General features: G+C 43.4%; 1 protein-coding gene across 3 annotated transcripts in view; it reads right to left on the bottom strand.

Annotated features, from left to right (window-relative positions):
- Positions 1-1,413: 1,413 nt before the first annotated feature.
- ANKAR (ankyrin and armadillo repeat containing) overlaps positions 1,414-27,290 on the bottom strand; it is a 55,626-nt gene continuing 29,749 nt past the window's right edge. For 2 of the 3 annotated variants that reach the window (XM_060177586.1, XM_060177584.1), the window contains 12 exons: positions 26,882-27,050; positions 24,722-24,963; positions 23,764-23,917; positions 23,050-23,211; positions 18,921-19,027; positions 15,142-15,264; positions 12,746-12,904; positions 11,390-11,507; positions 8,008-8,117; positions 6,929-7,125; positions 3,359-3,405; positions 1,414-1,685 (listed from right to left, as the gene is read on the bottom strand). In XM_060177586.1, coding sequence (XP_060033569.1) covers positions 1,438-1,685; positions 3,359-3,405; positions 6,929-7,125; positions 8,008-8,117; positions 11,390-11,507; positions 12,746-12,904; positions 15,142-15,264; positions 18,921-19,027; positions 23,050-23,211; positions 23,764-23,917; positions 24,722-24,963; positions 26,882-27,050 — 1,836 coding nt within the window. In that variant the 3' untranslated portion in view covers positions 1,414-1,437. The remainder of the gene's footprint in view (positions 1,686-3,358; positions 3,406-6,928; positions 7,126-8,007; positions 8,118-11,389; positions 11,508-12,745; positions 12,905-15,141; positions 15,265-18,920; positions 19,028-23,049; positions 23,212-23,763; positions 23,918-24,721; positions 24,964-26,881; positions 27,051-27,290) is intronic. The other variant, XM_060177585.1, reaches the window with a different exon arrangement.

Raw genomic sequence — 27,290 nt, forward strand, 5'->3', positions numbered from 1 at the left:
GCTTTGAACTTGAGCCTTGGTTCTACAAATGTAATAGTTTATCACTTTTCTACCTGGATTAAAGGTTTACTGTCCTTCCCCCTCCGCACGCACGCACGCACGCACGCACGCACGCACGCACGCACGCAAATCCATTGCTCCCAGCAGCCTTTTATTTATTTATTTTTTAATGTATTTCCTTTGGTATTAGGACAGAGGTAGAAATTGGGTGGGTGGGGGGTAGGGAAACAGACAGATACGTGCAGCCCTGCTTCAGGGCTTGTGAGGCTTACCCCCTCCACAGGTGGGGACTAGGGGCTTGAACCCTGGCCCTTCCACATGCTGACATGTGCGCTCAACCAGGTGTGCCACTGCCCAGCCCTGAGATTTACTATTCTTTGGATACGGAGACTAAACTACTGACTATATCCTTTGATAAAGTCATCAGTGGAGATTTATTTTATGTCACCCACCCTGAACAAGTTGTGAATTTTCTAACCACTGACTTGCCTTACTGAGAAGCCTGTGGGCTAAAGATGAACATGTGGGAGGAAGGTCTGAGAGAGAGCTCAGCCAATAGAGCAGAGTGCGCCTTTTCTGCACAAGGCCCCAGGGTCAAGTTCTGTTGCCATGTGGGAGCACTGTGCTACCTTTCCTGACAGGAAGGAAGTGAAGGAAGAAAGACAGACAGACAGACAGAATGGGGAGATGAAGACCTTGAGCTCAGCTGGCCACCGTCAGCTTAAAAGGTGTGGGTGGGTAACTGTCAGGCAGGTTGGTAAGAACCCTTTATATTTTCATGGCTTTCTTATAAATTTCTTTTTAAGTAGAACTAAATCACATAGAATAATCAAAATAATCTCCATTGGGAACTTGTACTTTAGGAGAAATAAGTTCTATGAGTGGTAAGTTGCTCTGGCTAGGCCAGATATGCAGCAGATGGCTGTGTTAGCAAACACAGAGAAACACTGACCCTCCATCCTTGAAATCTGAAAATCCAGTCTTGAGGGGCCGGAAGCTAGCTCACCTGCTACAGCACATGGCCAGGCCCTGGCTCCAGGCTCCAGGCTCCAGGCTCCAGCACTATAGTGGGCCACCATGGGCAGCACTGAAGCAACTCTGGGATGGTGGAGTCATGCTGTGGTGTCTGTGATGCCTTCTCCCTCCCTCCCTCTCCCGCTCCTGTTCTCCCCCTCCCTACCCCTCCCCGTCCCTCTCATTAAGTATCTCAGGCTGTTACAGTAGATGTTAACATAATGCCGGGGGTCAGACTGGCCTCCCCATGCAATCCCCTCACCCTGCACTAGCCCATAGAGTATCCTGGGTTTCTATAACAGAAAGTTCTCCTTACCAAGGCTCTCTGCTCACAGGGCTAAATCAGCTTATGCTTATTTTGCAAGTGAAAAACACGTCTTTTAATAGATTTCCCAGAAGTCCTTTCATATTGAAATGCCTTTATTAGCCTTCCGCCGGCTCCACGTTAGTTTTCTGAACATTTTTCCCAAGGTCACTCAAAAATACTATTCTTGGTCGTGACACATTTATGATATCTGACGAGATTGCAGATGAGAAGGAAAACGCGTTGTGAGTCACAGTAGTCTTTTTTGTTGTTTTGAAGAGTCCCATGAAGTTAGTTACAGGAGGTATTAAAGTCAGAGAGTCTGCTGGCTGAATTTTAGGCTTTAATTTTCTCCGGTGTTCTTTTCCTAAAAGTCAGAGAGCCACAATTAATTATCTCCTCTTTACATCTAAGAGCTCTGGGATTAGTCGCACCACTCTAGAACAGATCCCAGGGCTTGGAGTCGTGGAGACTGAATGTAGCTGAGGTGCTATCTCCCCTGTTGTCGTAACCCTTACTGTGCAAGCCTGCACTGCAGAACAGCAAACACTGGTCTTGAGAAGCAGCTCACTCAGAGAGTCCTGAAGAGCAGCTCACTGATGCGTGGCGTGGCGTGCTGCTCTGCCATCTGCCACCCAGCTCTGGAGCCCAGTTTCCACAGCACTGAAAAGGAAGCTTTGATGCTCTGAGCTGTCTCTCTCTGCCTGTCTCCATCTAATAGATAAATACATGCAAGCCAAACATTTTTTAAATATCGATTTATTCCCTTTTTGTTGCCCTTGTTTTTATTGTTGTGGTTATTACTGTTGTAGTTATTGATGTCGTTGTTATATAGGACAGAGAGAAATGGAGAGAGGAGGGGAAGACAGAGAAGGGGAGAGAAAGACAGACAGACACCTGCAGACCTGCTTCACCGCCTGTGAAGCGACTCCCCTGTAGGTGGGGAGCCAGGGGCTCGAACCAGGATCCTTATGCCGGTCCTTGTGCTTCGCGCCACGTGCATTAACCCACTGTGCTACCGCCCGACTCCCCTCTAGCCAAATATTTTAAGAATCATAAGAAAGGTTATTGTAACACCAAAAGAATGTGTATGAGGCATTCTCTCAAAGTGATAAACTTTACACTGAGTGGCAGTAACTTTATCCGAAACTTGCCACAGTGTCCTTAATTTTTGCTGAGATTATCACACACCTATGAAGACTTGAGATCACTGTTGGTAGGTAAATAAACGTTATGTAGAAACCAATATTAAATAACAGGACTGACTTAATATAAATTACTCCTACACTAAAGTTGTACAAAAAGCAAGCAAACAAAAAGACTCAATAGTCGTCTACAATAGAAACGGAGCCTCCAAAGCCTGTTTTTTTTCTTCAGATACCTCCTGAATAAGTCACTCGTGTGTAAGTGTGTGTGCACTTTTTACTCTTTCTATTCTTTCTTTCTTTGCTTTTGTTTTTCAAACAAAATGATCTTTATTTCTGCTTGTTGCTATACTTGCTTTTTAACTATAGGGTAATATACTAAGTAAACCTCATTGTTACCCTACACGTCAGCACACAGGAGCAAGCAGTAAGCTTTACATGAGTCAAAAGTTATCTCCCATATTACATGGCCACTAGAAATTGATGTTTAAATTTAATTTGTGTAGGCACAGGTCACTTTTTTAAAAATCAGTTTTGCCAACTATGTATGAGACTTTACAGAGTATCAATGAGAAGAAATGTGATCCCTGTCTTAACCTGTAAGGCAGACAAGCTTAATCTGAAAGGGGTAACAAGATCATGACGAGGTCATACATACTAAAGAATGACTTAGTTTTATTAGTGGTTTATGAGATAAACCAAAGAAATCATTACAGTGGGCTTGTAAACCAGAAAATGTTTCAGAATTTGGAACTACTGAAACAAACTTGATAGATTTTGGATCTGCAAAGCGAAACACACACACAGATTTCTTACACTTTAGATTTTAAAACGGAACTAGAAAGTGTCAGGGCTCAAACATAACTCAAAAGTAATTTTTTAAAAAATCAGTTACCTTTTTTAAAGACAGGAATTATGGATGGGCCTCCGTTTTTCTCCAGACTAAAAGGAAAACATTTTTATTACTAAAACCAGAATTACACAGAAACTTGGTACAGCCATGGACCTTATTCAATGCCAGATGGTTTTAAGCCATGCAGACTACTTGTATAATTGAACGTTTCCTATTGGTATTTTGTACTCATTTATCCACTTAACCACTCAAAACATTCACTGAATCTGCTTCAAGTGATCTGGTAAAACTTCATGGAGAAAAAGTCATTTCAGCTAGGTGGTGAAGTAAATATGTCTTCACATGGATGTGGTGGGGCCCAAGGTGGGTATCAGACAGAGGGAACTGGCTATGGAAAATCACTGCACCCACAAAACAGTGTGGCACCGAGGGATCTGGTCTGACGGAAACCAAAGGTCTCTGGAGATATGATAGAAGATACAGCTGGAGAATCAAGACCGAGTCATTTAATGTATTAAGAATATGAGAGTTTCAGCTTCGTTCATTTTCTTTGGCAGAGGGTGAGAGGCAGAATATTTGCAAAGACTGCGGCTGAAATCCATTCTAAACAGCCCCTATTTGCCTTACCAAGCTTGTAGTGCTTTCTCCTTGTTTGATGAAGCCAAGTTTCATGGGTTTGTTATGAAAACAAAAGAGGACAGTCCATAAAGACCCTCTAAGGACAGTGCAGAGCTCTACAAGCTATGGGAGTAACTGCTATTTGTGTAACAGCTCCATCACACTTGGTAGCAGTTTATGAACGTCTTGACCCACTGGCTCGACCCTGAAACCCCTGTTAACACTGGGCTGGGGGTGGGGGGGGTTCACCTCCCAGTCACTGTAGGTTTGTAGTTACCACTCCCCAGTCGACAATGGTATAGGTCTTGTAGAAGGAGAATAGTCTTCTTCAGTCTTTATTTATTTATTGGCTAGAGACAGCAGAAATAAAAAAAAAAAAAAAGAAGGGAAATCAAGAGGAAAAGAGACAGACAGACCTGCAGCACTGCTTCACCACTCCAAAGCTTGCCTGCTGCAGGTGGGGGCCGGGCGCTCCAGCCTGGACCCTTGCTCACTGTAATGTGCACTCACCCTGTCCCTATTTTTCTGATTTTCTAAAACTTTTCATACGGGCTAACTGTAGAAGTGACGGTGCAAAACAGTACTTCTGTTATTCTAAATAAAAACTCTGACCCAGTGAGTATTTTCTCTTGTAGCGGTTGTAGTTTAGACTTCCTTGGCTTAATATGAAACTAGATACTTAGGGGGCCGGGTGTCAGCACAGTAGATAAAGTGCAGGTGACGCAAAGCGCAAGGACCAGCGAAAGAATCCTGATTCGAGCCCTCGGGTCTCCACCTGCAGGGGGGTCACTTCACAGGCGGTGAAGCAGGTCTGCAGGTGTCTGTCTTCCTCTCCCCCTCTCTGTCTTCCCCTCCTCTCTCCATTTCTCTCTGTCCTCTCCAACAACGACGACATCAATAACAGCAACGATAATAACAACAATGATAAACAAAGGCAACAAAAGGGAAAAAAATGGCCTCAAGGAGCAGTGGATTCATAGTGCAGGCACCAAGCCATAGCCATAACCCTGGAGGCGAAATAAATAAATAAAACTAGATGTTTAGATTTAGGTTTTCAATTTTTCAAAGCACTAAAATTTAGGACGAGGGGGCTGGGTGGTGGTGCACCTGGTTAAGCACACAGTTACAGTGCACAAGGTTCCAGGTTCCAGTCCCCAGTCTCCACCTGCAGAGGGAAAGCTTTGCGAGTGGTGAAGCAGGGTTGTGGGTGTCTCTCTGTCTCTCTCCCTCTCTTTGTTCCCTCCCCTCTCGATTTCTGGCTGTTTCTATCCAATTAATAAATAAAGATGATAAAAAAATTTTAATTTAGGACGAGGGAGATAGTTCTATGTATTCAAGCGCCAGATCTGCATGCCAGAGGCCTCAGAGGACTCAGGTTCCATCCCTGATACTTTCATAAGCCTGAGCAGAACAGAATTCTGGTCTTTCTCTCTCCCCTTCTTTCTCCGTGTGTGTGTCTCTTAAGAATAAACAGGGAGTCGGGCGGTTGTACAGCGGGTTAAGCGCAGGTGGCGCAAAGCTCAAGGACCGGCATAAGGATCTCGGTTCCAGCCCCCAGCTCCCTACCTACAGGGGAGTCGCTTCACAAGCGATGAAGCAAATCTGCAGGTGTCTTTCTCTCCCCCTCTTTGTCTTCCCCTCCTCTCTACATTTCTCTCTGTCCTATCCAACAACAACAGCAATAATAATAATGATAAACAACAAAAGTGTAAAAATAGCCTCCAGGAGCAGTGGATTCTTAGTGCAGGCACTGAGACTCAGCAATAACCCTGGAGGCGCACGCACACACACACACACACACACACACACACACACACACACGGAATAAATAGATGTTTTGTAAAGACTTAACATTTAACTTTTTTTTTTTACTATCTTTATTTTATTTGAGACAGCTAGAAGTCAAGAGGGGGTGGGATAATAGGGAGAGACAGAAGGTCCCTGCAGCCCTGCTTCACCACTCGCAAAGCTTTCCCTCTGCAAGTGGGGACTGGGGGCTTGAACCTGGGTTCTTGGCATTGTAACGTGCACTCAACCAGGGTCACCACCACCTGGTCCCAAGACTTAACATGTAAAGTGACTTTGTGTACTGAAAAGTGACTCCCAACCTAGCACCTACTGGGCCTATGGAAACCAGTGCTCCTCTATTATAGTTAATAAACTATAGTTAATAAATTATAGTTAATAAACTACCAAGTAGTCCTGTTTTTATACACAAGTAGGTCTATTTGCAGACTTCAGGGCCATCTACTCAACAAGCGAGATCACATCTAGTGTACAGTCCTTATTCAGAAGCTTAGTCTCATAATAGAACTCTAAGAAGCCAAAACCCCTCTGAGTAAATGAATAAAAAAAAAAAACCCTCTGGATAAATCTCTCACTGGTCTCATTTCAGCCTGTCTGGATTTGGCTTAGCTTTAGATCAAGTAGAGAAGGTCTGTTTAATACCAACTTTGTGGTGGTGGTATACCTCGTTGGCTTAAAACTCTCAGATAGTACTGGCAAAATAGCTCCCCTGGATAGTTCAAGGCCTTGCTGGAGCCCAGCCCACACCGCATGGGAGGGCACCCATTTCTGGTTTCAGATGCAGTGGTTTCTCATCTCCCCTCCCTTTCTTTCTGCGTCTCTGCCAGAAAAACAACTCTCAAATGTACCCAGTCTACCTGAGAATGGCTTCCTGCATCAGACCTTAAAGACGCTAGTCTCTGCCCTGTACCGCCCCGCCACCAAGCCAGTTTTTGAAATCTTAATAATTGCAGGCAGACAGGATGTCCCAAATCTGATTACTTTATCTGTCTGCACTCATCATTGGACTGCTAAGTTGTGATTAAAACAGCCTTTGGCCATAGACATTTTGAATAAAGTGTATTCTCTGTTATACAAGACACCTTCGTAGCAAGCACAGCTTGCCTTGTTTGATGTTCCTTAAACTTCTATTTAAGCTCTCTTAACACTGCTTTTACTAGTAGTGAGTTTCAAATAGAGGTACAATACCTTAAGGAAGGAAGCCCCACTCTTTGCTGCAACTGGAATTCCTTTAAAAATGCTGGGTTAATACTTGCGTCTCTGCTGATATTATTTGATAGCCGGCAGAACTGATTTGGCCTATTCCTGCATTCCTTTAGCAGGATACGGAAAGCATTAGCATTGTAAGTTAAGTAGCCAAGGGCACAGGAGCAAGCTGTCCGAACCTAGAGGGAGAAGAAATCCTTCCTTCTTAGTCGCTGAGCTATGTTCCTACAAAATCTAACCCAGCGTTCAGTTCTCATTAGGTATTTCCCAGCAAAGCCTCTGTAGCTTTACAGCAAATGTGGGTGTTAGCCAGAGGCAGTCAGTCTATTAGTGTGTCTGCTGTCACATTTCTCTCTTTCTCTCTCTCTCTCTCTCTCTCTTAATTGCTACTGGGGTTATCTAGTGGCTGAACACGATCAACCCACCACTGCTTCTGGTGGCTTTTTTTTTTTTCTCATAAAGACAGAGAGAAACTAGAAGGAAGAGAGAGGGAGGGAGGGAGGGAGAAAGACCCCAAAGCAGTGCTTTACTGCCCATTAGCATTTCCCTGCAGGTGGGAACCGGGTTGAAACAGAAATCCTTGTACATGGTAACATGTGCACTCTACCCAGTGCACCCCCTCCACAGCCATATTTTCAGAGAAGGCCGGCAACTGTATTGATTTCCAGTACTTATTCTTAGTCCCCCATCACATTTTTAGATCACCAGGAATTATGTTCACTTGATTTTAGAGCTCACCATCGGAGAGAAATTGGGGGAAGGGAGGATAGAGAGAAATCTGTCACCTTGCTCCATCCATCGCAAAGCACCTCCCACAGGTGGCTGGCGACTTGGGGCTTGAACCTGGGTCCTCGGGCATGGTAGTGTGTACTTTCTATTCCATGTGTGCTACCTGGCCTAGCATTTGACTTAGTTTTAAGGAGCCAGGTGACTCTAATATGCCGAGTAAGGACCATTGAGTTTGAACTAAGACAGTAGTTTTCCATCCTGATTGTGCCTGCTCCCGGGCTTAGCACCCTACTCACTGAGCCACCTCCCAGGCCTCTAGAATTAGTTGTTACCTCTTCGATTCTTGAGTACAAATGATAGCAGAGCCGTTGAATAGTCCCTAATGTAGTAAATGCTTCTGGAATGCCAGCTCTAGAATGAGACAAGCTAGCTATCAAATTCCCTATAAATAAAATTAAAAATGCTTGTTATTTACATAAACTATTTAAAAAGGTTTTCATCACCTGGTATGTTTGTCCACAGAGAAGTGCTGAAAAGGCATGTGCAGTTTCTTTGTTTTGAAACAAGCCGTATCCCAGATTATGGCTCAGTTTTCCATTGTGAACAATAAGAGGCAGTAATAATAAGATCGGTATATTTTAAGAGTTGGGGGACTTTGACTTTCTTCCTCATGGGTTCATTTTAAGGTTTTAAAAAATAATTATGAACATATGATTGAGCAGCCATAAGAACTTTATGCAGTTTAAATAACTTTGGAGTTAAGAATTAGTAGTAGGGGGCTGGGTGGTAGCGCAGCGGGTTAAGCCACGTGGCACAAAGCACAAGGACCGGCTTTCAAAAGCGTAAGGATCCTGGTTGGAGCCCCTGGTGCCCCACCTGCAGGGGAGTCACTTCACAAGTGGTGAAGCAGGTCTGCAGGTGTCTGTCTTTCTCTCCCCCTCTATCTTCCCCTCCTCTCTCCATTTCTCTCTGTTACCCAACAATAACAACTACAGCTAGGGTAACAAAATGGGAAAGATGGCCTCCAGGAGCAGTGGATTCGTGGTGCAGGCACCCAGCCCCAGCAATAACCCTGGAGGCAAAAAAAAAAAAAAAAGAAGAAATTAGTAGTAGTAGTTTCAAATGTGTGTATTGCTTCTTGCCATTAAAATAAATGTTTCGGAATTGAAAATAAAGCTATTCATTAATAAATGGGCAGTTGCCAACTAAAATTTGATTTTTTTTTAACCATTTTCCTCATAACTCGTTCAAATCTGGTAGCTCACCTAACTGGACAGAATATTCTTGGATGGGTGTGTCTTCATTCAAAAAAGTTTTTTTTGTTTAAAGATATATATATATATATATTAATTTAAAACTTTATTTTATTTTATAGGACAGAGAGAAATTTAGAGGGAAGGGGATAGGGAGAAAGACAGAGAGACACCTGCAGACCTGCCTCACCACTTGTGAAGCTTTCCTTTGGCAAGTGGGGACTGGGGGCTCGAACCCAGGTTCTTATGCACTGTAATGTGTGCACTCAATCGGGTGCCACCACCTCACTCCCCCAATCAAAAGTTTGAACATGCCCTGCCAGTCCTTAGAGTTGATAGTTTTAGGAGCATTCTCGTATAAGTCACAGCTTTTTGCTAGCTGCTTTTAATTTTATCTCTGAACGTTCCCATTTTTATTATTATCTGCCAGGGTGGACTGGTTTTTCCTGGAGGTCTTAGAGCTTCCTGAAGTGTGTCCCCTTCTTCAGTTTGGGACATTTACTGGCTCATAGGTTTCCAGATAAGAACTCTGTCCCTTTTTTTGCTGTTTTGCAGGCGCAGAGGAAAACAGGCCCCGCTGGTTGGCCATTTGGTCTTACCTCCTCCTGATCTAATTGGCCTTTCATGTCAAGTAAACATACTACATGACAACATAATCTTTTTTTCCTCATGGGTAAGAGTGGGATTTGAACTTGAAGCTCCGCTGCCTCAGACATGAGGTGTTCCAGGCAGAATCACTGCACCGGGTCACCCATCTGTGAAAACATAATTCTGTGACAGTCAATGAAATCTCTTTTGCTTCTTCTTCTTTTTTTTTTTTTTTTTTTCCCTCCAGGGTTGTTGCTGGGCTCGGTGCCTGCACCATGAATCCACCGCTCCTGGAGGCCATTTTCCCTCTTTTTGTTGCCCTTGTTGTTGTAGCCTCGTTGTGGTTATTATTATTGCCATTGTTGATGTTGTTCGTTGTTGGATAGGACAGAGAGAAATGGAGAGAGGAGGGGAAGACAGAGAGGGGGAGAGAAAGACAGACACCTGCAGACCTGCTTCACCGCCTGTGAAGCGACTCCCCTGCAGGTGGGGATCCGGGGGCTCGAACCGGGATCCTTAAGCCGGTCCCTGCGCTTTGCGCCACATGCGCTTAACCCGCTGCGCCACTGCCCGACCCCCCCTCTCTTTTGCTTCTTTCAGTGATCCATTCTGCTTTTAAAATGAATACTTCAGGAGTCGGGTGGCAGTGCAGCAGGTTAAGTGCGTAAGGATCCTAGTTCGAGCCCCCAGGTCCCCACCTGCAGGGGAGTCGCTTCACAGGCGGTGAAGCAGGTCTGCAGGTGTCTGTCTTTCTCTCCCCCTCTCTGTCTTCTCCTCCTCTCTCCATTTCTCTCTGTCTTATCCAACAACATCATCATCATCAACAACAATAATAACTATAACAATAAAAATAAGGGCAACAAAAAGGGAATAAATAAATAATATTTAAAAATAAATGACATGAATACTTCATTTAATTTTTTGTAATTGTAGCTCCATGGAGCTATGGTTCTGATACTGTTTCATGTTTCTTTGAGAGTGATCTATCAAATCAGTTAACTAATTGATCATCTGGAGGGCTAGGTCTGGAGTATGTTCAATACTGAATGTGTAAGAATTTTTTAAAAATATATTTATTTTCCCTTTTGTTGCCCTTGTTGCTTTATTGTTGTAGTTATTATTGTTGTTGTTGTTGATGTTGTCGTTGTTGAATAGGACAGAGAGAAATGGAGAAAGGAGGGGAAGACAGAGAGAGGGAGAGAAAGACAGACACCTGCAGACCTGCTTCACCGCCTGTGAAGCGACTCCCCTGCAGGTGGGGAGCTGGGGGCTGGAACCGCTGGTCCTTGTGCTTTGCACCATGTGCGCTTAACTCGCTGCGCTACTGCCCGACTCCCTGAATGTGTAAGAGTTATGCTGTGCTATTTTGTCGTGCTCCAGTGCATGGCAGCAGTTAGAGAACCTGGAGTTCAGTGGGGACCAAGCTTGAACCTGGGTCACCCACATGGCAGGCAACACAGTATGATGTTCACGTGAGCTGTCTGACTGACTCGAGGACCCGTAAGTGTGGGCTGAATGTGTAGCTGATCCAAAGGAAACCGGACGGCGGTCTAGCTCAGAATCTGCTGCTGCTATGGTAAGTCAGCGTGTACATTTAGTTGTTATAGTTCATAGTTGAATTTTTACTTTACACCCTAGAAAAATAAGTAAATGTTAAGATGGTAATTGGGAAAATGAAGAAGCCGTAGTCAGAGTAGTTTCTCTCCTATTCAGGATCCAGAGTGGACTCCCATCTGGCCATGAGACTGACGTGTGCGCAGTCTTCAAACTGTGGCAGGATATCAGGCTTATTATTTTATTAACACTCAAATTACAACACAAAGTTTTCTAAACACTCTTCTGTGGACACAATTAGCTTCAAATTACTTCTTACCTGTCAAGATAATAGTAGTGGAATGAACTGAATACAGACTCTCAACTAAAATATTAACGCCTCTTGCTGACAAAGTAATGTGGTCCACATCTATAATGACTTTAGCCAATATAATAATCTAAAAACAAACAAAAAAGCATAGAATCATTGAACATTTCCTACTCAGCTCTAATCTTTTTTTTTTTACATTTTCTAAAATTGTTTTCCTTTTTTTTTTTTTTTACTCTTGTCATAGTTATTATTGTTGTTATCGATGCCATTGTTGTTGTATAGGACAGACATCAACAGAAATCAAGAGAGGAGGGGAAGACAGAGAGGGGGAGAGAAAGACAGACACCTGCAGACCTGCTTCACCGCCTCTGAATCGACCCCCCTGCAGGTGGGGAGCCAGGGGCTCGAACCGGGATCCTTGTGCTGGTCCTTGTGCTTGACTCCATGTGTGCTTAACCCACTGTGCTACCACCTGACCCCCAGCTCTAATCTTTTAAAAATATTTTATTTACTTTATTTTAATGAGCACTAGATACAGAGAGATAAAGAGAGAGAGAGACCAGAGCTTTGCTCAGATCTGACTTATGATGGAGCTGGAACTACCTGGGACAGCAGAGGCCTTAGGCGTGAACATCTTGTGTATAACCATCATGCTGACTCCCAGCCCCAGCTAATTAATCTTTTATAGTGATCGGTTTGTTTAATTTTTGGTGCATCTGTGTGTGAGGATGATCCCTGTAGCAAGTGATGGAGGAGCAATCTTGCTTCTACTTTCTTTTCTCTATGTGGTCATAGCATTGACCACAGTGAGCTGTGTACTCCCCCCACCCCACCCCACAAGGTCTGCAACTATGCAGCCTTAAGGTACAAGTTCATAGGAAACACTTCTACTAAAGATTGAAGGATAGAAATAGAAGATAAAAAGAAGACTAAGAACAACACATAATGCAGTTGTCAGAGGCTGAAGAAAAATATACAGTTAGATTTGTCTTGGAAAAAAAAAAAAGACTTGTCTTGGATACTGACATGTTTCTTTATTTGCTTATACCTCTGGGCAGTTAAAATGCAATATTAGCTGCCTGTCAACTGGATTGTGTTGTTACAAGCATCGGAAGAGGTATAAAAACATGCACAAAAAGTTTTATAACTTGCAAGTTGCTATGTAAATGAAGAAAGCCATACAGATAACAGTAGTTTCCTATGGTAAAAGGGCTGGGGATGGGAAAATGTAGATTTACAAATCTGTGAACATTTATTTAGACCCTGATTTTTTGTTTGATTTTTCATTAAAAAAACATTTCCACTGAAATTTTATTTTATTTTTTAAATTTATTTCCACTGAAATTTTAACCTTCAGTTTCATACCTGAAAAGCTGCCATGGCCTTCTCAGTTTCAACTGTTGATTGAAGAAAAGGTTCAAAAATGGACAGCGTCATCATCCCACTCTCCAGTATTAAGTATTGTTGAAAGCGATTATTAAAGGCAAAAAGAGTTAAGGCATAGCCTGCCCTTAAGCGAATATCCTACAGTAGGAGAAACAGGCATTATCTTTCTTTCATTTATCATTCTGTTCAAGGTCACAGGTTTTGAGTTCTGGCTCACTAGATTCATATTGCAACCTTACCTCTGGGAGTGAAATATGGCATTATTGGTGTCTCCGGAATATTACTAACCAGGTAAAATGGAGAATTAGGAGTATGAGGCGTGGCACACAGACACAGCACACACGTTTTGTGCTTTAAGACAATGTAGGCAGAGTAAGTGAGGTAAGGGAGGGATGTCTGCACTGGAAGCAGAAAGGTGATTTCCTATACTGTATTTCCTATACCGTGTCCATTAGATATAAAGGAAAAGGAGGAGATGTTGGGGAATTATGCAGATGCAGTCTTTGCCCTCAGGTTTTGCCACTTCCCGCCATAGATATTCTCAGGTGCTTTCCCCAACCAATCCTGTCTGGACATGTCACTCCTGGTTGTTGCCCTATAGAGCCCTCCCACTTCCGCTCCTACTCTCTCTCACTCCCCCCGCTCCCTCTCCCCTTCCCTCTCCCTACAACCCCCTCCCCTCCCCCTTCCCTCTCCCTCTCTCTCTCTCTCTCTCTTTCTCGGTGGTGTGGTAGTGGGGGACGGCCATTTTGGCTGGCTCCATGTGGCCTGAAGATGAGAGATCTGCAGTGTCCCAGGGGAAACTCAGCTTGCCCTTGCCCTTGCCCTTGCCCTGGCCCTCACTCCCACTTTTGGTAACCCTCCTAGATAAACATTTCCTCTTCCCAAACAGGGCCAAGCGGTGAAATACTCAGAATTTTTAAGTGTCTCCCCTGCATACAGGATAGATACATGTTATTAGGAAACTTCTCCTTACTTTTTCTCCTGTCTGTCTACCTTACTGCATTTGCTTAGTTTCTGAAGAACTCAGGTGATTTCTCTCTACACCAATAGTGGAAGGAAGAGTACAGGAAAGAAGGGAGGGTCATTTGGATGTAGTAAGAGGTGTCGGTGTGACTTGGGAAGAAAGGGGGCACTCTATACACAGAGAGTTGCAGAAATGATAGTCAGCCCATATCTGCAACCTTGGGGGAACTGCTGGAGCTTCCAGTGGAGGGAGAGGGGATCCAGAACTCTGGTGGCAGGACAGTGTGGCTTTGTACCCCTGTGATCTCGTAATTTCGTAAAGCAATAAGAAATCACTAATAAAAAAGATTTTTAAAAAAGAACTGTATCGGCACGACCAAACCCACACACATACAAATATTCTATAATATCACACACACATATAGTTACTTGGCTATATGAATTTATTAACCCCCAATAAAGAATTTTTTAAAGTTATTAAATGTGGCCAAAGAAATGAGAACGTAGGTCTTCTTAGTGAACAAAAGGTGAATTAACTGATAGCCGAATAGACACTTGAACCAAGAAGAACGGGAGTAGGGAAATGAAGTATAGGCTGACTTGTATCAAGGGTGGGTGGAGGGGATGGGAGACAGACCAGACACAGCCTACCTCTACTTGTTTTTTTTATTTTGTTTTCTTTTTTATAAAGAAGAGAGAAAGAGAGACACCTGCAGCACTGCTTCACCACTTGTGAAACGTCCCCCCACAGGTGGGGCCTGGGGGCTTGAAGCCTGACCCTTGCGCACTGTTAACATGTGCAATCAACCAGGTGCGCCACCACCTGTCCCATTTTTAAAATTTTTTTTCAAACAACAGCACTGCTGTATTTCAAAGATAAAATGTACAAACCATGAACAATAATGTTAGTAATAATAACCTTTAATTAGCATTATTAATGGGATAGGATTATTTCATCGTTACAAACTAGTGAGATTTTACATATATTTTTTAAATTTCTTTATTGGGGGTTAATGGTTTGCAGTCAACAGTAAAATACAGTAGTTTGTGCATACATAACATTTCCACAGAACAATACAACCCCCACTTACATGTCTTAAATACGACTTTTACATAAGTCTATGAAAGAGATGGGATAATAATTTGAGGGTTTAGAGCTCAAAAAACCCTCAATGACCCTGGGTCCATGCTCCCAGAGGGATAGAGAATGGGAAAGCTATCGGGGGAGGGGGTGGGATATGGAGATTGGGTGGTGGGAATTGTGTGGAGTTGTACCCCTCCTACCCTATGGTTTTGTTAATTAATCCTTTCTTAAATAAAATAAATAAATAAATAAATAAATAAATAAATAAAAAGGAAAAAAAAAATCCCATTTCCTAAAGAAGTTCTGATGTGTGGTGAAAGATTACCTTTTCTTGTGAGTGAAGAAGGTTAAGGACATCGCTGTACTCAAACCCTTCACTCTTCTGCAGCTCAAACTGTAGCTGGTCATTCCTCAGGACAATGCACGCCAGGGAGAAGGCCACTTCAACCTAAACATGGCATTGCCAGACATGATTTTTAACCTCACAGTTTAGCAAGAGACATATATCATTGAACAGACAGGAAGTACACACTAGTTCAGAGATACTGTGAAATTCCTTGATTTCTATTTTCTGACCGGTATTTAGCAAGTATCCTGCACAACTTGGGAGAAATGTCATATATAACTTCAACAACAGGGACGTATGATGACAAAGCTCTAGTCAGGAGTGGGGCGGTGGCACACATAGTACAAAGCACAAAGACCCGCGTAAGGATCCGGGTTCGAGTCCCCAGCTGCCCACCTGCAGGGGGTGGGGGTGGGGTGTCACTTCACAATTGGTGAAGCAGGTCTGCAGGTGTCTGTCTTTCTCTCTCCCCCTCTATCTCCCCACCTGTCTCGATTTCTCTCTGTCCTATCCAATAAAACGGGGAAAATGTCTATCAGGAGCAGTGGATTTGTAATATTGGCACTGGGCCCCAGCGCTGGAGGCAAAGGGAAAAATATTTTGCATAGTGTAAGATCTTATTTGAGGAGGGCCAGGTAGCTCGACTGGTACAGCGCTGCATTTTTCCTGCAGATCTCCGATGTTGCAAGTAGCGGAGTGATACTGATTTCTCTTTCATTGCTAAATCTTAAAAATAAATAAATAAATATCTTAGACTGAGGAGGTAACATAATTGGGTTTTTTATATTTATTTTCCCGTTTTTTTATTGTTGTTGTAATTATTATTGTTGTTGTTATTGATGTCCTCGTTGTTGGATAGGACAGAGAGAAATGGAGAGAGGAGGGGAAGACAGAGAGGGGGAGAGAAAGACAGACACCTGCAGGTGGGGAGCCAGGGGCTCAAACCGGGATCCTTATGCCGGTCCCTGCGCTTTGTGCTATGTGTGCTTAACCCGCTGCGCTACTGCCCGACTCCTGGTAACATAATTGTTATACAAACGATTTTCATGCTTGAGGTTCTCAGTTCCCAGATTCAATCCCCAGCATCACCATAATCAGAGTTGAGCAGTGCTCTGGTAAAATAATGATAATAAGATAAAAATAAATAAATAATAAAGTATAACTTCATGAGAATGATTAAAATGTAGTCATGTCCTATTTTAAGAGCCTTAAGTAATCTTTTGATTATATGCTGAAATATAGGTGAATGGAATTGAAGTACATTTTACCATGAGATAATTATTTTAAAATAAAAATATTTCAAGAGAGGGTGCCTGGCAGTAACGCATTGGGTTAAGGACTGATGTAAGGATCCCAGTTCAAGGCCCCGGCTCCCCACCTGCAGGAGGGTCGCTTCACAAGCGTTGAAGCAGGTCTGCAAGGGTCTGTTTTTCTCTCCCCCTCTCTTGTCTTCCCCTCCTCCCTCAGTTTCTCTCTGTCCTATCCAAATACATTTATTTGTACTTTGAAAGTCAGAGTAGTTTTACATATAATTTTACTAAAAAAAAATTCAGTAACATGTGTTCATTCCATTTGTGCCTTAAGTCAACATAATAAAATAATCTCTTCATATCTAGTACAAACCACATCACTTACAACATTTTCTGATCACAAGCATTTCATAAAAAATGTAAGCCTGTATTTGCTTATATATTTCCTCCATTTTTAAAACTTTTTTAAAAGTATTTATTTTATTTTAGAAAGAGATGCAGAGGGAAAAAAGACACAGAGAGAAACACCAGAGCACTGCACAGCTCTGGCTTACAGTGGTGCGGGGGACTGAACCTGGGACTTCAGAGCCTCAGGCATGAGAAGGTCTCTTTGCAGAACCACTATGTTATCTACCCCCTGCCCTCCTCCATTTTTTTTTTCAATTTTCTTATTTCCACCAAAGCCTCTATCAAATTTGCAAAAGGAAAACGGGGAGTTTGTTGTCAATAGAATTTTCATGATCAACTATAGATATGGATTCCCAAAGCCCTGGTTCCAAGCATGTGGACAGATGTGAATGTCATTTTCCTAAAGGCGCCTCACTCGATGTGAGTGAGACGTATGGACAGCTCTTCACACCCAGTGGTTAGTTCCCTGGGACGTCCTCCATTGAGACCACTGCTACCAGGCACTAGAGATGGCTTAGCAGAAGGCAGGGTGCTCTGCTGGTGTCCCACTGACAAATGCACTTGGAACTGAGAGATTTCGCTGTGTAAACCACACATCCCCTTTCCCCCCAGCCAGTTGCATTTTTAGATGAAAACAGAGAGGCTGAGAAAAATGACCGACCACAGCACTCAGGCAGTGGCTGGTCTCAGTCCTGGCCAAGCAGAACACACCATCCAAGTGAACTGCTTTACCAGCTACCCTACCCAGAACATGAGGAAGTCAGAAAGACACGCGAGTCATCGAATATCTGTGTAATAAAGTTTATTTCATGAATAAGGACATGGGTCCTATTCTTTTTTTTTATTTCTTACTTATTTATTCCCTTTTGTTGCCCTTGTTGCCTATTCTCTTTTAATTTCTTTTTTAAAAATATTTATTTATTTACTCATGAGAAAGACAGATGGAGAGAAAGAACGAGCCATCACTCTGGTACATGTGCTGCTGGGGATTGAACTCAGGACCTCATGCTTGAAGATCCAGTGCTTTATCCATTGTGCCACCTCCCAGGCCACCTTTTATTTATTTTTTATTTCTTTATCAGGGGATTAATGGTTTACAGGTAACATGAGTCCTATTATACTTGAAAAATATATAGTATTTTAATAAAACTCATACATATTATTTATTTATTTATTTTTACTTATGGAGGTACAGGGGACTGAACCTGAGACTTCAAAGCCTCAGGCATAAGAATCTCTTTGCATGACCATTATGCTACCTCCCTTGCCCTAAAACTCACTACTATTTTTGTAGCAACGTCCTTATTTAAAATGTATTTTTTTGTCCAACTTAAAAAAATGTTTGTTGTGTCAGCATGCAAGGCTATATATTGTAGGGTACAGTTTCATCCCTCTGCCTTGTGTCTGTTACCTCACTACATCCACGCCAGGGCATGAATAACGCGAGTCTACTGAATGTCCGTCCACTCTTACAACCTCCGCTTTTCCTTCACCGTTTGTTGGCCTCAGAGTTCAAGGGTCTGTTTGCCTTTTTCGTCTGTCCCCTTGTTAGTTTAAAGAAGCATGCTTTCTGCTTTTGTTTTTTATTTTAGTTGGGGGTGTATGCTTGCAGGATTCTATCACTTCCTGACTGACGATTCAATTTCAGATAAAAATAGAGAGAGAGAGAGAGACCATAGCACGAGCCCGTCATGAGTAAATTCCCCCGGTGCCTTGGTGCTCATGTGGTTGATTTGGATCAGATTCTCACTCAACACAGGTCTTGTGCTTTAACCCAGTGAGCTACTTCCTGAGGCTCCAAATTGTATATCAACAAAATGCTTAAAAGGTTAAATACATCCATTATACTCCTGAATTTTCATAACGATGCAAATTACACTTTTAAATATTTATGTAAATGACTCTTTCATTTATTTACAAGAGAGAGCATGACTCTGGCATATTTGGTGCCCAGAATCTTGCTTGGGGCCTCATGCCTGCCCGCCCCGTGCTCTACCCCTCGTACTACTTCCCAGGCTGCTGTATAGCTCTTAAAAAACATACTTCTGATAATTTGTACTGTATCAGGAAAAAAAAAAAAAGAGAAATATTTGCTTATACCTTGATGTGAGGAGAAGGGTGGTTTCTCAGGAGCCGTATAAGTATGGGCAGGCCGTTCTCCTCCACGATGTATTGCTGACTGGTGGGGTTGCTTGTATGGGCCACACCTGTAACAGTCCGCCATCAGTGACATCGTTTGTGTTTTTCCTTTCTTGGAAGTTGTAAAGTAAGACATAGCTATGTTTTTGACTGGTAGCGTGTTCTAAAATAATGTATGTAGTTAGTAAGTTGAAAAAGAATGCTATGTTCTACACTTAGCTGAGATAATTTCATTTTTTTTTTTTTTGCCTCCAGGGCTATCACTGGAATATGGGCAACATGATATTCACTGCTTCTGGTGGTCACTTTTTCCATTTTATTGGCGAGGACAGAGGAAAATCGAGAGAGGAGGTGAGACAGAGAGGGGGAGGGAAAGACAGACACCTGCAGACCTGCTTCACTGCCTGTGAAGGGACTCCCCTGCAGGTAGGGAGCGGGGAGCTCAAACCAGGACCCTAGCGCTTAGTACTACTACAAGTGCTTAACTGGGTGTGCCACCACCCGACCCCCCTAAAATAATTTCTTAAAAGGTAACTAAAAAAAAAAATTAAAAAAAAAACAACAAATACTGGGAATAATGTGGATAGTTCTCTAACAGTCACAAAACAAAGATTAAAAATGATAAGCTTGTCAAGGAATAACAACATTATGGCCATCCTTTATTAAAGAATGATTATTCTAGGTACTAGTAGTTGCCACTGTTGTCCATAAAGGTTTGTTTCTGTAAATCATTAGAGTAGATGGCCTGCTTACATTTTCTGGATTCCTCATCTATACATACTTAAAAGAGAATCGTACAAGGGAGAGAGAGAGAATGGAGGGGTTCCGGGGCCTGGGCAGGATGTTGGCAAAGCAGCCACGTTGGGAGGAGTCTTGCAGACACCTAGCATGGGAAGATGAGGGTCTGTTGGATTTGAGCGGGCTGGGTAACTGGGGCAGCAGTGCCGGAGCATGTCTAAAAGGCTGGGCAGGAGAACAGGAAGCGAAACTCGGACTGGGTGTGGTGGATCGCACCCGGCTCTCTGCAGAAGGTAAGAGACAGTGGGAGGGCCTAAGGGTCCTGGTGCAAGATGGTGCAAGAGGCCCTAAACTGGCACTTGAGTGTTCCAGACGCCTATCACAGAGGGAGATGAGCAATGATAAGCAAGTGTCAACAGCTGTACTGGGAACCACGAACCCTCCACTTAAATGATAAGAAAATCATCAAAGGAGGCTGGAGGCTGAGTTGCAGCAAGTGATGGAGTCAGCACAACCCAACTAGCTCAGCTCGGGTTTTTGTTGGAGTTAGGTGGAGCACTTCTCAGGGACACGCCGCCAAGGTCTATTATGGAAACAGATCTAATCTGATGCCCTGCTGCTCCCAAAAAGGTTGTAACAGGGAGACCAAATGGTGCCTGCCAGTGACGTCCGTGTCCGTCGGGTGTCTAAAGTACAGGGTTGTGGGCTTGGGCTGCCTAGGTGTGCTGTTTTGTTTCCCCACAGTCATGGCCAGTAGCTGCATGGTGGATGCCTTTTCTGACATGCCCCCTCCCCTCTCTCTTCAGCTGGAAGCGATTTCTTTGTCCCTTGCAATGGAGACTTCGTACAGGTTTCTGCACAGACCATCATCCGTTAAGTTTTGCTGTGTTCACTAAGGGAGGTAGGCACAGTTCTCTATATTCGGCCGTTTTGCCAGAAGCTCCCTTGTGACCAGGACGATGCTTAGCTCTGGCTTTTGGCAGAACTAAGGCTCAAACCTGGAGTCTCTCATACGCAAGTCTGATGTGCACTACTGCTGGGAAATCTCTCTGGCCCAAGATGACTTTTTTTAGCAAGTGTGCTGAAACAATTGCATAGCCACATGCAAGAAATAAAAATTTAAAAGAGTCTCTGCCATATGCAATTTTTAAAAAACAAACCATACATCTAAATAAATATAGAAGAAGACAAAACTTTTATGGTCTTGAATTAAGTAAAGTTTCTCCTCCTCCTCCTCCTCCTCCTCCTCCTCCTGCTCCTGCTTCTGCTTCTCTTACCACTTTATTGGTAGAGATAGAAGTAAAGTTTCTTAAGTAGTACACAAAACATGAAAACTGGATTGGGGGGGAGTGATAGCATAATGGTTCTGCAGAGAGACTCTCATGCCTGAGGCTTCCAAGTCCTAGGTTCAGTCCCCTGCATTACCATAAGCCAGAGCTGAGTAGTGCCCTGGTGTTTCTCTCTGTGTGTGTCTCTCTCTCTCTACATCTCTCTCAAAAATAAAATAAATAAAATACTTAAAAAAAAAAAAAACCACGCATGAAAACTAGAAAGAAAGCACTGTGAGGCCGTGCAGGGAATGTAACCAAGGGCTCGTGGATGTGGGGCTGGTGCCTCCGAGTGCTGTGCTGACAGCAGGTCGGGTGGCCTGGGAGCAGGGGCATAAGGAAGGGCTGTTTACAGAGGGACAGACCGACACCTCTGGGGTGATGTCACATTAGTGCAGCTGACTGTGGATTATATTAGTGTGTCCAAGTGTCATAACCAAATTCATGTGTAAATACTTTTAATAATCTTTATACTTTATCATATATCTTTTTTAGGTATCTTAGGACCTGTCGATTTTATTTCAATAAAATTTTTGAAAATTATCCTTTAAAGCATACGAGGCATGAAAAGAAATAGTCAAACAAAACTCATCACAAGGAAAAATTTAACCAATAGGAAGAGATCAAGAAATGAGAGCTGCTGGAGTGAGGCACAAGGATACTGTAATATTAACTATTCAGTATTCAATATGCAGAAGAAAAGTGTGTTTTATTCATTTATTTCTGTATTTACGTTATGAAAGAGAGAGAGAGAGAGAAATAGACCCGAGCACTGCTTAGCTCTGGCATGTGGTTGTGCTAGGGACTGAACCTGGGACCTCAGAGCCTCAGGTATGAAAGTCTTTTGTACAACTATTATTCTGTATGATTTTTTTCTCTCTCTTTTTTTTTTTTTGCCACCACAGTTATCACTAGGGCTGGGTGCCTGCAAATGAATCCAAAAAAACTCCTGGAGGCTTTTGTTTTTTCTTCTTTATTTGGTAGGACAGAGGGAAATTGAGAGAAGGAGGGGAAGATAAAGAAGGAGAGAGAAAAAGAAACACTTGCTTCACTGCTTCACTGCTCCTGAAGCTTCTCCCCTTGTAGGTGGGGAGCAGAGGCTAGAACCCAGGACCTTGTGCTTGGTAATGTGTGCGGTTATCGAGGTGCCCCTCTGCAGGCCCCCTAAAATCCTTAATGACTCCACACTGTACTAGAGACATAAAGAAGGAGATAGCCCCTTTCTTCTCCCCTACTCCCCCTTTCCCAGAGTACTGCTCAACGCTGTCTTCTGATGGTGCTAGGAACTGAACTTGGGATCTCTGATGCTTTAGGCATCCAAGGCTGTATGCTGCAAATGGTGCCATCTTTTCAAGGAAAATATGGTTTGGGGCTCTAACAGTGAGACAGAGAAGGAAAGAAGGAAGTATCTTAGTGGCGATTTAAAAACTGAAAATGTACTGGGCCTTGGCTATCGCTCCCTCGGTTGTGCTTGTGTGAAGTCCCACAGCTCACAGGTTCAATTCCTGGCCCTACTTTATGCCAGAACTGAGTAGGCACAGGCATGAAAGCCTTTTTGCATAACCACTATGCTGTCTCTTCAGCCCCCGGTGCGCCGCTATGTTCCACCGCTGGGGAGCCAGAGACGACCCGAACTGCCCCTGTGGCTCCAGACAGACTATGACCCACATAGTCAACGACTGCCACCTCTCCAGATTCAAAGGAGGTCTCGAAACTTGACATCAGGCTCAACCTGACGCTGTTGACTGGCTACGGAAGAAGGGCAAACGCTAGAAGAAGAAGCCCCCTGAGTGGTCTCTGATCTCTCTCTCATAATAGAAATAAATAAATCTTTGAAAAAATAATTCTGTTTCAGTAGGGGAGATAACATAACAGTTATGCAAAAGACTCTCATGCCCAAGGATCCGAATTCCCAGGTTCAACAGTGTTCTGGGGAAAATTATTTTAAAAAATAAGTAAATAACGGAGGGGGAGAGAGAATTCTGTCCGAACAACAACAATAAACTAACAACAACGGTACTAACCAATACAAATGGACCCTACTGCTCTGATGACACTCAAAAGTGTGCCTTCAGCAATTTTACTGATTCTCAGCAAACGGAGCAATGGTGCAATGCCATTCCCTTCACATATTTGATTCTGATGTATCCTGCTGTCCTTACTTAAAGCTATGACTGCTTCGCCACCTGGTAAGGAAAAGCAAGACATGAGTTTGACACTCCCAGGCCACCTTCTGCATCGTGCAGATTTGTGCATAGGAAGGAACTTAAGGGGGCTGCTGGTGGCAAACCCGGTTGATCACACATGTTGCAGTGCACAAGCATCCAGGTTCGAGTCCCTGGTCCCCACCTGTGTGTGTGTGTGGGGGGGAGCTTCTCAAGTGGTGAAGCCTTGCTGCAGGTGTCTTTCAGTCTCGCTCCCTATCTTCCCCCCCACACTTGCTTTCTGGCTGTCTCTATCAAATAAATAAATACACAAAAAGGGGGCCAGATGCTGGCACACCTGGTTGAGTGCACAGGTTACAATGTGCAAGGACCTGGGTTCGAGCCCCCGGTGGGGACCTGCAGGGGAAAAGCTTCATGAGTGGTGAAGCAGGGCTGCAGGTGTTTCTCTGTCTCTCTCTCTATCTCCCCCCTCTCCTCTTTGATTTCTGGCTGTCTCTATCCAATAAATAAATAAATATAATTAAAAATTTAAATAAATGCATAAATAAATATTTAAAAAGGAAAATAACTTACCAACATACTGCATTTTTGCTGACGATGATAAAAGCATATTGATTATAAAGTTGTACCCAATCTGTTCTGCCATATATTTTTGCTGTTTCAAAGTCTGTCCTGCCAAGGCCCAAAGTGCCACAGCTCCTTGTTCCTTAACATCTATTTGAAAAGCCTATTTAAAAACATGTTTCATTCACTGAATAAGTAGGTTTTGAATATAATAATCATAGGTTTCAAATGTGTGAAAATGTCAGCAGGGCTCTCACTGGGGCCCAGTGTCTGCACTACAAATCCACTGCTCCCCTATCCTTTTTTTTTTCTTCTATTTCATTTGCTGTATCAGAGAAACACTGAGAAGGAGAGGGGGAGATAGAGAGGGAGAGAGAAAGACAGACACCTGCAGACCTGCTTCACTATTCATAAGCCTCACTTCTGCAGGTGGGGAGCAGGGCTCTAACGCCTGGCCCCTGTGCTTTGTAATAACGTGAGCTCAACAGAGTGGCCACTATCCGGCCCCCATAATCTATATTTCAGAAAGTGATTATTCCAGAGTTGTCTTAGGTTTTTTTTTGTTTTTTGTTTTTGCCTCCAGGGTTATTGCTGGAGCTCGGTGCCTGCACTATGTAGCCACTGCTCCTGGAGGCCACTTCTCTAATTTTATTATTTATTTTGTTTTAGATAGGACAGAGAGAAATTGAGAAGAGAGGTGAAGACAGAGAGGGGGAGAGAATGAGAGACACCTGCAGACCTGCTTCACCGCCTGTGAAACGACCCCCACATGCAGGTGGGGGGCCGGGGGCTCGAACCGGGATTCTTCCGCTGGTCCTTGTGCTTGTACTATGGGCGCTTAACTCACTGCGCCACCGCCCGGCCCCCTCTTAGATTTTTTTTTATTTTTTACATAAGAAAGGTCATTATCAAATACTCGGTCCAAGGGGAAAAGAAAAAAAAGAACAGCTAGTTGTAAATGTCCTACCTTGAGGAGTTTTAAAAGATATTTAGTTAACGACTTCTCCAGAAAGGCTTTCTGGATTCGAGGGTTGAAATTGGCCAGGGCCTCCACCGCCATGGCGCCCTTCACCTGGACACTAAGCTGACTCCCTTTGAAGAGGGCCACCAGGGGGGGGATGGCTCCCTCCTTCACGATCGCGTCCTGCACCTCCCTGCTGTTCCGGGCAACCTCAGCAATGGTAGCAGAAGATACGGCCTTCAGCACATCTTCGGGTGGATTGAAAAGAAAACACTTAAGTAAATCTTTCAAAAAAAAAATAATAACATAAAAAGTGGGTTGGGAGGTAGCACAGCGGGTTAAGCGCATGTGTAAAGATCCCGGTTCGAGCCCCCGCTCTCCACCTGCAGGGGAGTCACTTCACAGGCGGTGAAGCAGGTCTGCAGGTGTCTGTCTTTCTTTCTCCCTCTCTGTCCTCCCCTCCTCTCTAGACCTCTCTCCTTCCTATCCAACAACATCAATGGCAACAGTAACAATAATGACAACAAGGGCAACATAATGCGGAAAAAATAGCCTCGGGAGCAGTAGATTTGAGTGCGGGCACTGAGCTCCAGCAGTAACCCTGGAGGCAAAAATAAAAATAATAATAATTAAAATAAAATAACATAAAAATCAGCCTGTCGCCAGTTTCTCATTCTAGAAGATCAAATGTCTAGTGTTTACAGAAAATTTAGAAACTAGGAAAAGAAAAATCCAGCTGCCCGGACAGACATTCCTTGTCCATCCAGAGACAATCAGATACTAACAGTTTACTACCACCCACCCCACACTCAGGCAGACATGGTGTTGTAGACATGGAATAAACTGAAGATGCAGTATCTGAACGTCCATTTACCAGAAAGAACATCTTCCCCCTTTTTTATGCACATCAGTGTCTTCTTCTAAAAATGTCACATCACTTTCCCTTAATGATTCACAGTTAAAAAGTATCTTGTTTCCAACCTTTCACTGTTTTGAACAATGCTTAGAAGGAGTCTTGGCACATAAGGTATTTCAAGTTTTTAATGTTATTAATACTGGATAGAGACAGAGAAAAACTGAGGAGTGGGGGAGAGATACCTGCAGCCCTGCTACCAGCGGCTTGAACCTGGGTCCTTGCGCACTGTAATGTGTGCACTTAACCAGGTGCGTCACCGCCTGGCCCCCACGTAAGGAATTTCTTTCAGGTTTGTACTTTTCTCTTTGTATAAAGTCTGAGGAATCACAATAACTCTGTTGGTACACATGATGTTCTAATGTGGGGCTGGGCACTTGTTTAAGGTAAGGTCTCCAACCTACTAGGTGAGCTCTTTCCCAGCCCATGTATCGTTTATAGTATCCATGGGAATGTATCCACTTGTATAAATGTCCAACTAAACATTCTTAAAGTGCGACTGAGAATTGATTCCTTTTTTGAAACAATATACCTGGCAGCTTATTTCGTGATTAGAATTGTATGTGTGATCTCATGACTCCATGATTCTTTTGAATTTAGAGAGCTGGGGAACTAGTTGAGGTTGAAAGAGGGTATACCCAGAGACGGAAGGAGACACACCACAGTACATGATCTTTCTCAGGTGCTGTAGAACTTCCCATGTGGTGGCAGGGTCTGGACCTGGGCAGTGAGCATAGCAAGACATGGCCCTACACAATGGGATATCTTACTTGTTCTAAACTCAGCCGTTTACATGTGTTTCTTATACATCTATGGTAAACATCTAGATAAGATAAATCCAGAGTATTGACATGCATATAGTCTAAGCCTGTGTTATTTCTTTCTCTTTAATTTTTTTATAATTATCTTTATCTGTTCATTAGCCAAAGACAGCCAGAAATCAAGAGGGAAGGGGGAGCGATTCACCTGCAGCACTGCTTCACCACTTATGAAGCTTTTCCCCTGCAGGTGGGGACTGGGGGCTTGAACCCAGGTCTTTGTATGCTGTATCATGTGTGCTCAACCTGGTGTGCTGCCACTGGGCCTCAACCTGTGTTAATTACACAGTAGTAGGCAAGGAGGCGGTGCAGTGAGTGCGTGTGAACGTGATAAGCACAAAGTCCCAAGTTCGAGCCTTACCGCTGCTTGCGACAGAGAGAGATGTTCTGTCTCTTTCTCTCCTCGTAAAAATATAGAGAAAGACAGCAGTTTACCTGAGTCAGAACTGAGAAATGAGATAAGGTAGTGGATGCCTTTGTGCTCTTTCATGGCTCTCTGATTGGTTTCACTCCCCACACACAGCACACGTATACAGCTCATCACGTTCACCAGCACGCTTTCGATGTCCAGCTTCAAGAGGTTTATCAGAGCTGGGATTCCATTCTAAAAACAAAGAGGCGAACGCGTGTTGCAACTTGGACTCACTTCAGACACTTGCAGTCCATTTTTAGAAATACACATCCAAAATCTTTTTTTTTTTTTTTTTTTTTGGCTTTTCAGGTTGTTTTTCCAAAATGTTTCTTGTGACAGTTACTTGTGACAGTTACTTACCTACTTCAGGAGAATGGCTACCCGTAGACAAATGTGTCTGCTGACCAGACGCATTAGACACTGTCCATACAG

This window comes from Erinaceus europaeus, chromosome 18 (assembly GCF_950295315.1).
Source record: "Erinaceus europaeus chromosome 18, mEriEur2.1, whole genome shotgun sequence".
Taxonomy (NCBI): Eukaryota; Metazoa; Chordata; class Mammalia; order Eulipotyphla; family Erinaceidae; genus Erinaceus; species Erinaceus europaeus.